Source organism: Canis lupus, chromosome 10 (genome assembly GCF_011100685.1).
Source record: "Canis lupus familiaris isolate Mischka breed German Shepherd chromosome 10, alternate assembly UU_Cfam_GSD_1.0, whole genome shotgun sequence".
In the NCBI taxonomy this organism is placed as follows: Eukaryota; Metazoa; Chordata; class Mammalia; order Carnivora; family Canidae; genus Canis; species Canis lupus.
The window spans coordinates 32,791,404-32,806,953 of NC_049231.1; the positions used below are offsets into that span (position 1 = coordinate 32,791,404).

The 15,550-nt window shown below is 35.2% G+C and overlaps 1 protein-coding gene across 4 annotated transcripts in view; it reads left to right on the forward strand.

Annotated features, from left to right (window-relative positions):
- CRY1 (cryptochrome circadian regulator 1) overlaps positions 1-15,550 on the forward strand; it is a 111,934-nt gene that overhangs the window by 56,245 nt on the left and 40,139 nt on the right. For all 4 annotated transcript variants that reach the window (XR_005365672.1, XM_038550774.1, XM_038550775.1 and 1 more), the window contains exon 2: positions 9,197-9,305. Coding sequence is in view for 3 of the 4 variants with exons in the window: in XM_038550774.1 (XP_038406702.1) it covers positions 9,197-9,305 (109 nt within the window). In the remaining variant the exon portion in view is untranslated. The remainder of the gene's footprint in view (positions 1-9,196; positions 9,306-15,550) is intronic.

The following is a 15,550-nucleotide window of genomic DNA, read 5'->3' on the forward strand; positions in this document are numbered from 1 at the left end:
TTAAATAGGTGATGGGGATTAAGGAGTGCACTTGTGATGAGCACTGGGTGTTACATGGAAGTGTTGAATCACTATATTGTATACCTGAAACTGATATTAATTTATGCTGTATGTGAACTAACTGGAAATTAAATAAAAGCTTGGGGAAAAAAATCTCTTTTTCTTGCCTTCATCAATTTATTTGGTTAGTCATTAGATAAATTTTTTTTGAACTTCTGCTATATGTTATACATTGTCTAGGCGCTGGAAAGTGGATAACAAGATCGAGTCCCAGTCTAAGGAGGTTACAGTCCAGTAGCCAGTAATTCTCGCTCCCTATCTCCAGCTATTAAAATCATACTAATATTGCAAGGCCTCTCTCTATGATCAGCACATCTTTGAAATTTTTGCCTAAATTTTTCCCCATCTCAAAAAGAGAAATCAAAAAGTGATTTCTCCCTCTTGTTTTTTTTTTGTTTTTGTTTTTGTTTTTGTTTTTGTTTTTAGATTTTATTTGTTTGAGAGAGAGAGAACATGCACGTGTGCATGAACAGGGGTGAGGACCAGAGGGAGAAGCAGACTTTCTGCTGAGCTGGGAACCTGACTCAGGACTCAATCCCAGGACACAGGGATCATAACCTGAGCCGAAGGCAGAGGCTCAACCCACTGAGCCACCCTGGTACCCTTTCCCTTTTGATTTTTTTTAAAGCAATAGTAATGTTATCCATACATATCTCTTATAATATATGTTGCATTCTACCTGGCAGGTTCTATTATATTCATACACATCATGTATATTTTTAAGTTTCTAGATTTTCAGCTTCTTGAGCATTGAATATACCTATCACTTATCTTCTATTTCTCAAATCAATGAAATTATGTGAATAATGAATAATATCACTCCTTAGAGGTGTTTTAGGAATTTGTGGGGCATCTTTGTTCATCACAATAATTGGAGGGCACTAGTGGAATTAGTGAGGAGAAGCCAAGAATGAAAGACTTCTTGCAATGTTCAGGACAGTCTCTCAAGATAAATTGTTGTCTTGAGTCCCAATAACTTTCAAATATTCTGCCAGATGTTTCATGTAAGTGAAAAACTTATGAAATTCTCTGAATCTAGAGCCTAAGTCCATGTTTACATGTAAGTGCTAGGTATTTCTTATGAAATTTTTATTGTATTTTTTTTAAGATTTTATTTATTTGACAGAGCACAAGCAGGGGGATCAGGAGTGGGAGAGGGAGAAGCAGATTTTTTGGTGCTTAAGAGACTGAGCCATGCAAGTGCCTCCTTATGAAATTTTAATGTATACTGTTTTCCTAGAATGTATTTATCTCCTTTGTAAATTAAGGAAAGATTGTACGTTTTGTCTAGAATTTTACTAAGTCTTACTCAACATTACAGAAAATCATGTCACCAAAGGCAGTACTACTTACAGTGTTTGAGTCACCAATAATACAACTGTATCACTCTGTTTTTGTAGCTCTTGAATTTAGAATGATTCTGGATGTAGGTTAGGCATTCAACGAATTCATTGTTTTCTTTTGTTATACTCAGATATTTACATTTGGAAGTATGTGTTATTTTTAAAATATAAGTGACCTTCCTTTAATTTTTCCCATATATTACAGTGAAGTATTAAATTAATGCTTTAAATTTGTGCATATAGATATGCTATATTATCTATAAATTTCTTTTTTAAATTTTTATTTAAATTTCAGAATTTAAAAGAGGACACTGCAAAATATTTGTTGTAAAAAGCAACATTGTATTATGTTATAAATTCTGTGATTTATGACTATTAGAGCCTGGCAAAATAAAAAATTTATTTAAAAATATATACTTAATTACTATTGAAAATTAAACTATTCTCTTTAGGGAAAATGTATATCACAAATATTCTAACAATCTGAATAATGATTATTTAATGATTATTAAATGAAAGCACCAAAAATTTGTTACAAGCCAAAAAAAATCATATCCAAACTTTATTCAATTTATAGAGAGAAAGTTTGCTACTTATAAAGTTTTCTAATACAACACCATAGACTTTGGTTAATGACTAAGATTGTCTGCTTGTTTTCTTTATTATAATTAATATGTCCAGAACCTTAATTTTTATTTTATTTTTTTTAAGGATTTTGTTTATTTGAGAGAGAGAGAACACAAGTGGGAAGAACGGCAGAGGAAGAGGGAGAAGCAGACTCCCCACTGAGTAGGGAGCTGGCCCTGGGACTCAATCCCAGGACCATGGGATTGTTTCATGCAGAGAACGGAAAATATTTTCTATGTGATTTTAATTATTTTTTAAATTAGCTTTTTAGAGTCAGCAATGAATTATTTTGATTTAGATACTCTAAGTGTAATTTTCTTCTTTGAGCATATGATAAGATATATTTTATAAACTAAAGTGAAGAACCAGATGGTTTTATTCTGGTATGATACATGTTAATTTGTATGCCTTGTTTTCAACAACCGTGGGATTATGTTATATCCCATCATTGCCTTTTTTAGACTATTTTATAGACAGAACTAGAAATTCTGGTTATATAAAGCTATTCTAGCACAGGCGAGAAAGTAGGTCATTGTGACGGGGAGTATACCAAACCGCCCATTGGTTGCTATAGCAATGACCTACTTTAAGAAACTATTTCTGTTGATTCATGTTGAAATCATCTGTTGGAAATGGTATAAGGAAACTCATGGCATGTAGATTTTTTTTTTTTTTCTAATGGCAGTAAGTTAGTGATCTCTGGAGGTTTAAAAAAAAACTTTAATATTTTTAAAGCTAAGGAGTTTATTTTCTTACTTAACACCCATTCTATTTATTTTGAAGTGATGCAATTAGCAATGTAAATAACAGGAGAACTGTGCTTCTGTATAGCTAATATAATTATGCAAAGAGTTGTAGTGAGTTTTACTACCCTTTGGTCTTTAAAAACTAACCTGTTGCATGTGGTTAATAGCTTTATTAACTGAGCCTCCAAATGGGTATCGTAATATGCCATATTAAGAGAAGATCAGAAAATATGTTCCTGTTAAAAGTGTACCTTATGTATTTTCAAAGTATTATATTGAATTATTCCATTGAATATTAGAGGCCTGTTCTGAGGCACATGTAATATATAAAGGCTGAAATTGATGTGTTCTCTGGAACACACTGAATCTGAACTTTGGCAGAACTGACTCTTCCTGATTAAGGGTAAAGGATGAAAGGTTAGATTTTTATATAACACCCTTTCAAATGACATTATTATCCCTTTAGCACTGAAAAGAAATCTTACATGTCAATGAGTTGATACTTTGAACCTCTCGGATATTAGAGGTTTCATTTTTATGCTATTATCAAGGAAGGATTATATACTTAGATAAGTTGATTCAGGATCTTAATTGCACTGTGTCTTGTGTGTGTGTGTGTGTGTGTGTCTGTCTGTCTGTCTGTCTGTGTGTGTGTAATTTTAATCCTAGTGTTGTTAACATACAGTGTTATATTCATTTCAGGTCTAAATATAGCAATTCAGCAATTCCGTATATTACTCAATGCTCATCAAGATAAGTGTACTTTCAGTCCCCTTCCCTATTTCATCCATTCTCCCACCCACCTCCCCTCTGATAGCCATCTGTTCATTCTCTGTAGTTAGGAGTCTGTTTTTTGATTTGTCTCTTTCTTATCCCCTCCTTCGTTAATTTGTTTTATTTTTATTTTTTTAAATTTTTATTTATTTATGATAGTCACACACAGAGAGAGAGAGAGAGAGAGGCAGAGACATAGGCAGAGGGAGAAGCAGGCTCCATGCACCGGGAGCCCAACGTGGGATTCAATCCTGGGTCTCCAGGATCGTGCCCTGGGCCAAAGGCAGGCGCTAAACCGCTGTGCCACCCAGGGATCCCTGTTAATTTGTTTTATTTCTTAAATTCCACATATGAGTGAAATCCTATTGTTTTTCTCTGACTGGCTTATTTCACTTAGCATTATACTTTCTAGTTGGCTATATGTTATTGTAAATGCCAAGGTTTCATTCCTTTTTATGGTTGAGTAATATTCCATGGTATATCTAAATATATGTATATCTTCTTTATCCATCTTTTGATGGACACTTGGGCTGCTTTCATTGTTTGATTATTTTAAATAATGCTGTAATAAACAGGGGTGTGTGTAACCCTTTGAATTAGTGTTTTTGTATTTTTTGGGTAAATATCCAGTAGTGCAATCCTGGATTATAAAAAAGTTCTATTTTTAAACTTTTTATTTTATTTAAATTTTTAAATTTTTTATTTTAAACTTTTTGAGGAACCTCTATACTGTCTATAGCATGACTGCACCGGTTTGCATTCCCATCTCCAGTGCACAAAAGTTCCTTTTTCTCCCATCCTCACCAACACTTGTTTCTTGAGTTTTTGATTTTAGCCATACTCATAGGTGTGAGGTTGTTTGTCATTGTGGTTTTGATTTGCAGTTCCCTGATGATGCATGATGTTTATCTTTTCATGTATCTGTTGGCCATCTGGATGTCTTCTTTGAAGAAATGTCTATTCATTTCTTTTGCCCATTTTTAATTGATTATTTGTTTTTTGGGTGTTAAGTTCTTATATATTTTGCATACTAACCTTTTATTGGAATATGTCATTTTTAAATATCTTCATTCAGTAAGTTGTCTTTTAGTTTTATTAATTGTTTCCTTCTCTGTGGAGAAGCTTTTTATTTTGATGTAGTCCCAAAAGTTTATTTTTGCTTTTGTTTCCCTTGCTCCTGTTATATATCTATTCATGTTCACATTGCCTTGTCACTGGGAAAGATTTTCAATGACCCTTTGTTCAAAGTCACATTCAGGAGAAATTATGAATCTGAGACAATTCTCCATACAGATGTAAGCATCCAGCTAATTATCTTCTGTTGTCATGCCCAGGTATTTACATATAGAAATACATGTTACTTTTTTTTAGAAATATAAATTATTCCAAGAGGAGAATAATGATAACTTCTGCACTATCAAGTGCTAGTAATTCTACCAGGTGATTTTATAGTGTTTCTAGTTTTTTCAACAAACAAGATAACTCTATGGGTTTGGGCTTTTTTTAATTCTATTTTTAATTTTTTCAATAGGTTATATTGATCACATGGCATTCGTTTACTAAATATAGAAACCAAAACACAGGGTAAGAAAACTGCACAGTTAGGAAAGAGACATAGATACTAATTTGAAATACATCAGAAAGGGAAGAATACATAGATACTTAATTTCAAATACATCTGATGTATTTGAAATACATCAGAAGGTGATGTCTATATATGATAGCTATAATATAAAGTGAATATGAACATTTCTCTAGGATGAGGCCATTGTGTCCTGTGGTAGTTTAGATGATGGGGAAATTACTTTCACCTCAAAGTCTGAAGATTAATAGGATATGAACTTGAAGAGATCGAAATTGAAGAGAAGGAAATTCTAGGCTGAGGGAAGATCATGGAGCAAATTCCAGGAGAGTGGATATGTGGCAAGAAGGTAGTTTCGTATGGTGGGAAGGAAGGGGGAATGTAAGAAATGATCCTGGTGGGTATCCCTGGGTGGCTCAGCGGTTAGCGCCTGCCTTTGGCCCACGGTGTGATCCTGGAGTCCCACGTCGGGCTCCCGGCATGGAGCCTGCTTCTCTCTCTGCCTGTGTCTCTGCCTCTCTGTCTCTGTATCTCTCATAAATAAATAAATAAAATCTTAAAAAAAAAAAAAAAAAGAAAAGAAAAGAAAAGAAATGATCCTGGAACCCTAAGATAGTGGCCAAGCAAAATAATGTGTTCTTTTCCCTCAGAAAGATTTGGTGTAGGGATCCCTGGGTGGCACAGCGGTTTAGCGCCTGCCTTTGGCCCAGGGCGCGATCCTGGAGACCCGGGATCGAATCTCACGTCCGGCTCCCGGTGCATGGAGCCTGCTTCTCCCTCTGCCTGTGTCTCTCCCTCTCTCTGTCTCTCTCTCTCTCTGTGACTATCATAAATAAATAAAAATTAAAAAAAAGAAAGATTTGGTGTAGTACATAAAATGGATTAGAATAGGGAAGAGATGTTGGTAGGAAGGAGTTTTTAAGGCATTGCAATAAATAATACCAGCGAGAGATAACAAGGGCTAGAACACAAGTGGTATGAAGAAGGGGACCAAAAATAATAGATAACACATAATTGTGCTTATTATGGATCAGCCACTGCTCTGAGGGCTTCAAGTATATTAGTTAATTTAATTCTCACACATGCTGTGATATAGGTGCTATTACTATCCCAGTCACATAGGTAAGGAAAATTGCACTTTTCAGGATTTATTGAAGGACAGTAATTTGTTGCTAGACCTGTTAAATTATGTGACATCCATGTAATGGAATGGTATGAAACCATCAAAATTGATGCCATAGATGTCTATTGCTTTGAAAAGATATTTACTGTGTGTTAAGCCATGTTTGCAGTAGATACAGTATTTCTCAGTTTGTTTTACTCTGAAAGACTGTTCCTTATTAATTTTGTACCTTTTATGAAGTAAAAGAAAAAAAAAAAGCAAGCATGTTTCTCTCATCTTTACTCCCACCCCAAATTCCCACTCCCCAAAGGTAGCTGTTACTAATAATTTATAAGTATCCTGCCAATAATTTTCTTTTTTTTTTTCTTTTATTTATTATTTATGATAGTCACAGAGAGAGAGAGAGAGAGAGAGAGAGAGAGAGAGGCAGAGACACAGGCAGAGGGAGAAGCAGGCTCCATGCACCGGGAGCCCGATGTGGGATTCAATCCCGGGTCTCCAGGATCGCGCCCTGGGCCAAAGGCAGGCGCCAAACCACTGCGCCACCCAGGGATCCCGTATCCTGCCAATAATTTTCTTATGCACATATAGCATAAGTAAATATGTGCAAATTTTATCTTATGAAAATAATAGATGCATTTGGGTTTAGAAGTCACAGTGCAAAGGTACTATATTTTTTAAAGTACATATATTTGTATTTACTTCTCTGTATTTGGGTGTACTTCTTTAATTTTTATGTGAAATTACAATGCTGTAGATGATAACATCTGTGGAAGAAAAACATCATACTATGGAAGAAAAACAACATACTTAAATATATCTATTCCTTTGTTTTATGCAGTATCAAAACAAAATTCACTCTTTGGTTGCATTTTCCATTGTAGCATGTTGCTTTAGTCCATAGCATTCTCTACAGTGTTTTTGGTTCATAGGGTGTTTATTGAAAAGAATTAAGAATGTTTATTTAGCCTGTGAATAAGAAAGGGAAAAATAAGGCCAGTTATTAATTAATCCAGGCTTACTTGTTTATTTTATGCATTAATCAGGTTTTTTTTTCTTTTCCCATTTTTTTTCCATCTGTCATTGACCTGTTTCACCATATGGAAACATTTCCATTCTGAAACTAATGGTACAAAAGAGATTTGAGGATTATATCTGCCTTGGATTATCCTTCCAGGACATTTTAGTTTTGTACTGTTTAAGAAAATGTAAATTTGCTAGTTCATTCAACTTCTTAATTTTTTATCTGACTGCTACAGTGTAAAAAAACTTTTATCAAGCAAATACATAAAATTAGATGCTTTCTAATAAACATCACCAAACATGATAAATTATTCAATTATGGATAATTTTCTAAAAATCAGGTACTTTTGTATTGATTTAACAATAACAATCTTCTCCCCCAAAGTATTTGTGCATTTGTGGGGGTAGGTTGGGGTAGGGGTCAGTGTTAGAGCAGTGACTGGTTCCAAACAGTCAGGTTTTGGAACAGGAACAGTCAGGAACAGTCAGGCTGGTTCCAGACAGAGCAGGTATGAGGTAAAACATAAATGTGAAGATAGAAGAGTTTATTTCCTATTTGTTTAAAGACAATTATGCGGCATCCTAAAAGTGGTATGATGGGAGTCCTCAGTGAAAAGAATATCAAACTTGACTAAGTATACTGATGTTACTAATAACTACAACTGTAAAAAATTAACAAAACTTTCTTGATGAAATGATGGGATCAGAATAGGCAGATGATTTAGACTGAACAACTTCCTAGAATAATGGTGTCCGGTAGAACTTTCTGCAGTGATGGAAATGTTCTTCACCTGTGCTGTCCAATATGGTACGACTAGGCACACATGTGGCTGTTGAGAGGCCTTAAAGTGTGGCAAGTGTGACTGAGAAACTGAACTGTTAATTTTGATTAAATTTAAATGACTATATGTTCTTAGTAGCTACCGTATTGAACAACACATTTCTGAAACATGCCTTTCATTCATATTTACTACTCACAAGTAAGACACAATCACTATTCTCAGAGACCATGTGGCCTGTGGAAAAGGCATACAAATATTTAACCTTGCGATCAGATACATGAAAGAAGCAGAATAAAGAGGAAATAAGATATGTCCAGCTGAGGGGAATAAAATCTACATGAAATGTTAGAGAAATTAACATGAGGCAAACAGGTTGAATTTTCCAGGGGTGACCTCTTTTTCAGATTTGCCCTTAGAGACTGCTCCATTTCTTCACAATAAAAGATGTACAGTAAGCAGTCTTTTGGTGCTGCCCCAGAATTTCCCAACATATCTATCATGTGTAAATCTTGTTGATACTTATTTCATTGAGAAAGATCCATCTGTCTCGTGGAGTTTTTCTTTTTTAATTAACCTGGAATTAACTGAGTTAATGCCACATAATTTAACAACTTATTATCAGTTTTTTTAATTATATAAGAAACTTGAAAATTGGCATTATGTTTTCTCTCTCTTAGATGATTACAATATCCCCTAATACTCAAATTCTTAAATTACTCGCTTGGAGTGATTAAATAGGATGTTTCCATTTTTTTTTCAGTAGAAAAAAATGTTCTAGATTTTTCAAAGTGGCTTCTCTGTTTGAACCTGAGTTCATTTCATCAATGAAACAAATCACTTCATTTAATTATATAATTTTTATGTTTACAAATTAATATTGCTAACATTCACTCACTATTATTTAAATGGAAGTTAGTGATTTAATTTAGGGATTATATTAAAACACCGAGAAACTTGTAATTAAAAGATTATAAATATAATTTCTGAAAATAGTAATTTATAGGTCAGTTAGAAATAAGATAACAAGAGATAATAAAATTATGAGGTTGGCATATCAATTTTTAGAATAATATGCTTTTGTAATACTTTATCTTCTAAACATGCATGTTTAAGAATTTTAATATTTTTCTCTGTAGATTTTTGCTTCAATGTCTTGAAGACCTTGATGCCAATCTGCGAAAGTTAAACTCTCGTCTGTTTGTGATTCGTGGACAGCCAGCAGATGTGTTTCCCAGGCTTTTTAAGGTAATCTTAAAAATCTTTGCATAAAGTAATAATCTTTTGTCAGAGAAGACACATATTTGTTTTTGTTTTTTTTTTTTTTCACATATTTGATATATAAAGTATTTGAGGTAATTTAAGTTTTGGGAAATTCTTTTTATTTAATAAAAGTTTCACATGGCAGAATCAGACAGTGAAAAAAGTGATTTACAATGAAAAGTTAAATCTTCCTTCTGCCTTAAAGTGCTAGTTCCCTTCCCAGAAGCAACAACTACTACCAATTTCTTATGTATGCATTAGAAATTTTTTTTGCATTAATAAGACTATAGGGGGTGGGAGTGAATGGGTGACGGGCACTGGGGGTTATTCTGTATGTTAGTAAATTGAACACCAATAAAAAATAAATTAAAAAAAAATAAGACTATATATGTGCATGTATCTGTATCTATTTATCTAATACCTGTAGGTCCATCAATATATATAAATCTGCATTTATGTGTGTTACCATCCCCCTTTCTAATAACAAAGATAGGACACACATATTTTACACCATATGTGCCATGCTTAGCAAATGCTAAGCGAAATAAGTCATAGACAAATACCATATGACATCATTCCTATGTGGAGTTTAAGAAACAAAACAAGCAAGCAAAGGAAAAAAAAAATCAAGAAAACAGACTCTTAACTATAGGGAACAAACTGATGGTTACCAGAGAAGAGGGGATGGTGGGGGGTAAGGGATGGGTGAAATAAATTAAGTGATGGGGATTAAGGAGTGCTCTTGTGATGAGCACTGAGTGGTGTATAGAATTGTTGAATCGCTGTATTGCACCCCTGAAACTAATATAACAGTGTATATTAACTATATTGGAATTAAGATAAAAAAGATAAAAACAAAAATATCACAAAACTTTTATTTACTTGTTTTAAAAAAATTAAGTCAGCAAGTTTTTTGTGATTTTTGTTTTAAGGTTTCTTTTACCTAAATTAACATATTATTGGATCAGACTACCTTTTGCATTTAGATGCTGTCCTGGTCTTTATTGGTTTGGCAGAAAAGCAGTGATTTCCACTTGGGCCATAAAATACTGTTACATAAAAATACACACAGACACATGGAGTGCTTACTGTTTTATTCTGATTTATCCTTGGGCTACATATCATATAAAATATGACTTAGGAAAACTTCATTCCAGATTATATACTATGTATAGAGCTGTAGAGGGAATTAATTCCTTTTTTTTATTGCTTCGATGTTTTTATTTTTACTTTTTGTTTAGAGATGCTACATGCATGTGTTTTTTTAAAAAAATAAATAATAAATTAAAAAGAGCCTGAAAGGATATACAATAAAAAACAGGTCTCCTTCCCACCCTGTACCCTCACACCACCACCTCTCTGAGGGAAAATATACTTATTTTGTTGGTAACCAGCTGACTCATTTATATTATTGTCTCTGGTTTTATTATTTTAGTACAGAAAATAGAATTTCTAATAGGTAAGTAATCTGGGACACGTGGGTGGCTCAGCGGTTGGGCGTCTGCCTTTGGCTTAGGGTATGATCCCGGGGTCCCAGGATCGAGTCCCACACTGGACTCTTTGCGTGGAGCCTGTTCTCCCTTTGCCTATGTCTCTGCCTTGCTCTCTCTGTCTGTCATGAATAAATAAATAAAGTCTTTAAAAAGAAATAGATAACTAATCCTGTTTCCCACTTGGGAGGTGAAACTGCTTTAGGTGTTTGAGATGACAGTCGTTCCAGTAGTGATGTTTAGTATGTATCTTCTCCTCTCTGGAGCATTCACTTATTCTATTTTTATTGAGTAGATTTAGGGATAGAGTCAGAGCATTTTTATATACACGTATTTATATATATGTCTGATAAACTGTTGTATTTTCTGGTGTGTTTTCTAACTTAGAATTTTTCCCAGTTCTGAACTTATATGGGGCTTTTTTTTAAACTTTTTTTTCTGTTCTGAAGAAATGATAAACTTAGCAGATACCAATGTAGGATACACTATTAATCATATGAAATTTACATAAATTATTATTATGCAATTAAATCTTCCACATCTTCCACATTTGGTCCCAGAAAGGTAAGCTGCCAAAACCATGTACATTCTAGGCCTGGCAGAAACTTTTTTTGTAAAGATTTTTATTTATTCATGAGACAGAGAGAGAGAGAGAGAGAGAGACAGGCAGAGGGAAGAGCAGGCTCCCTGGGGGCAGCCCGGTGTAGGACTCGATCCCAGAACCCCTGGGATCACATCCTGAGTCAAAGGCAGACGCTCAACCACTGAGCCACCCGGGCACCCCTGGCAGAAACTTCAATGAAGAGTTTAAACATTAAAACATTCTCACTATATCCAAGAAACAGGGACTAAAGTCTTTATGGATGATTTCACTGAATTGTAACAAAAGTTTTATTCAAAATCACAGAATAAATCAAAGTACATCTACAGCCACTAACATTTCACATGCATAAAATTTATATTATGCTTTTTGAGTTATTTTTGATTCTTGCTCTATTATTCTATAGCACATGCTTATTTGTTTTTTTTTTAATTTTTTAAAATTTAAATTCCATTTGCCAACATCATATAACACCCAGGGTTCATCCTATGAAGTGCCCTTCTCAGTGCCCATCACCCAGTCACCCCCCCCACTCTCCTCCCCTTTTGCAACCCTTTGTTTCCCAGAGTTAGGAGTTTCTCATGGTTTGTCTTCCTCTGTTTTTTCGCCACTCAGTTTTTCCCTCCTTTCCTTTATAATCCCTTTCACTATTTCTTATATTCCACATATCAGTGAAACCATATGATGATTTTCTTTCTCCGATTGACATCTCACTCAGCATAATACCCTCCAGTTCCTTACATATTGAAGCAAATGGTAGATATTCGTCCTTTCTGATGGCTGAGTAATATTCCATTATATATATATATATACACACACACACACACCACATCTTCATTATCCATTCATCTGTCAAAGGACATCTTGGCTCCTTCCACAGTTTGGCTATTGTCGACATTGCTGCTATAAACATTGGGGTGCAAATGTCCCATCATTTCACTACATCCATCTTTGGGGTAAGTACCCAGTAGTGCAGTTGCTGGGTCGTAGGGTAGCTCTATTTTTAACTTCTTGAGAAACTTACGCACTGTTTTCCAGAGTGACTGTACCAACTTAACATTCCCACCAACAGTGCAAGAGGGTTCCCCTTTATCCACATCCTCTCCAACATTTGTTGTTTCCTGTCTTGTTCATTTTAGCCATTCTCACTGGTTTGAGGTGGTATCTCATTGTGGTTTTGATTTTTATTTCCCTGATGGCAAGTGATGTGGAGCATTTTTTCATGTTCTTATTGGCTATGTGTAGGTCTTCTTTGGAGAAATGTCTGTTCATGTCTTCTGCCCATTTCAAGACTGGATTGTTTGTTTCTTGGGTGTTGAGTTTGATAAGTTCTTTATAGATCTTGGATACTAGCCCTTTATCTGATATGTCATTTGCGAATATCTTCTCCCATTCTGTAGGTTGTCTTTTAGCTTTGTTGATTGTTTCCTGTGCTGTGCAGAAGCTTTTTATCTTGATGAAGTACCAGTAGTTCATTTTTGCTTTTATTTCCCATCATAAGATGGGTCTTGCAAGAAGTTGCTGTGGCCAAGTTCAAAAAGGGTGTTGCCTGTGTTCTTTAGTATTTTGATGGATTTTTGTCTCACATTTAGATCTTTCAGCCATTTTGAGTTTATCTTTGTGTATGGTGTAAGAGAATGGTCCAGTTTCATTCTTCTGTATGTGACTGTCCAATTTTCCCAACACCATTTATTGAAGAGTCTTTTTCCCAGTGGATATTCTTTCCTGTGTTGTCAAAGATGAGTTGACCATAAAGTTGAGAGTCCATTTTTGGGTTCTCTATTCTGTTCAATTGATCTATCTGTTTTTGTGCCAGTACCATACTGATGATCACAGCTTTGTAATACAGCCAGAAGTCAGGCATTGTGATGTCCCCAGCTTTGGTTTTCTTTTTCAACATTCCTCTGGCTATTTGGGGTCTTTCTGATTCCATACAAATTTAAGATTATTTGTTCCAACTCTGAAGAAAGTCTGTGGTAGTTTAATAGGAATTGCATTGAATGTGTAAATCGCCTTGGGTAGCATAGACATTTTCACAATATTTATTCTTCCAATCCATGAGTGTGGGATGTTTTTCCATTTCTTTGTCTTCCTCAATTTCTTTCAGAAGTGTTCTGTAGTTTTTAGAGTATAGATCCTTTACCTCTTTGGGTTAGGTTTATTCCTAGGTACCTTATGGTTTGGGGTGCAATTGTGAATGGGATTGATTCCTTAATTTCTCTTTCTTCAGTCTCATGGTTAGTGTATAGAAATCCCACTGGTTTCTGGGCATTGATTTTGTATCCTGCCACATTGCTGAATTGCTGTATGAGTTCTAGCAATTTTGGGGTGGAGTCTTTTGGGTTTCCTATTTACAGTATCATGTCATCTGCAAAGAGGGAGAGTTTGACTTCTTTGCCAATTTGAATGCTTTTTCTTTCTGTTGTCTGATGGCTGCGGTTAGGACTTCTAGTACTATGTTGAATAGCAGTGGTGAGAATGGACATCCCTGTCATGTTCCTGATCTTAGGGGAAAGGCTCTCAGTGTTTCCCCATTGAGAATGATATTCACTATGGGCTTTTCATAAAGGTTTTTATGATACTGAGAAAAATTCTCTTTATCCCTACGCTTTGAAGAGTTTTAATCAGGAATGGATGCTGTATTTTGTCAAATGCTCTCTTTGCATCTATTGAGAGGATCATATGGTTCTTGTCTTTTCTTTTATTGATGTGATCTGTCACGTTGATTGTTTTATAAATGTTGAACCACTGCACATGCTTATTTGAATAAGAGATTAATTCAGCAGATAGTGATTGAGTGCCTATTATGTACAAGACAGAGTTCAAGGGGGTATGGATATTCTCGTGAACCAAAGAGAAGTCATTCCTACCTTGGCAGAGCTTATATGATAGTGGGAAGGAGGCAGATAATAAACTAGTAAATATGCAATGTCAGGCAGTAATAGGTGCTAAAATAAAGTGTGGGATATTAAGTGCTGAGGTGAGGGAAGGGTAATTACTTTATATGGAATCATGGGAAGCTTAACTTCTAAGATGATCTATATGGCAAACATGTGAAGAGACTGAGCCATGTAAATATCTGGAGTGTGATATTGTGAATCCACAACATTTTGCACCTTGTTCCATCAAAAGGTCAAGTTTAAATATGGGGTGGCCATATAACTTATTTTGACCAACTGCCAAGGACGACACTGAGTTCCAAATCCTAAGCCTCAAGCAACATTGAAGTCTGCCTTTGCCCTTTTAGAATGCTTTTTGTATCATGCAGAGAGTATTGGCTAAAATATCAAATTATGGGAGACTGTGTAGAGATAGAGGGCCAATCAACAGCCAGCACGAACGTCTGAGATGTAGAAGAGAGATTATTTTAGATCCTTTAGGCTCTGCCAAGCTGTCAGCTGATTGCAAGCTCATTTGTGAGCCCAGGTGAGATCAACAGAACCACACCATCTAGTTAATTGACAGACTTGTGAGGATCATTTTGAGCTGCTAAGATTACTGTAACATGGGGAAAGAATGTTGTAGGCAAAGGGGACAGGAGTTACAAAGGCCTTCATATGGAAGTGTGCTATGACTTGTTTAGGAACAACAAGAAGGCTAGCATGACTAGAAGCAGTGAGTGAAAAGCACAGAAAGGGTCAAAGAGGTTGCAAGGAGCCAGATCACAGGACTCTGTTTATAGACCATGTTTAAAAGTTTGGCTGTTACTCTGAGTGAAATGGGATGCCGTAGAAATTTTTGAGTAGGAGTGATATGATTTCACTTATGTTTTCTTTTTTTTTCTTTATTATTGAAGTATAACTGACATTCAATTTTTTTTTTTTTTTTTTAATTCGACAGAGAGAGAGGCAGAGACACAGGCAGAGGGAGAAGCAGGCTCCATGCAGGAAGCCTGACGTGGGACTCGATCCTGGGTCTCCAGGATCACACCCCGGGCTGCAGGTGGCGCTAAACCGCTGCACCACTGGGGCTGCCCTTGACATTCAATGTTATATTAGTTTCAGGTATAGAGCATATCAGCTTAACAATTCTATATATTAGTGCTATATATTAGTGTAAGTGTGGTCATCGTCTGTCACCATACAGTGTTATATATTATTGATGATATTCTCTATGCTGTACCTTTTGATCTCCATGAC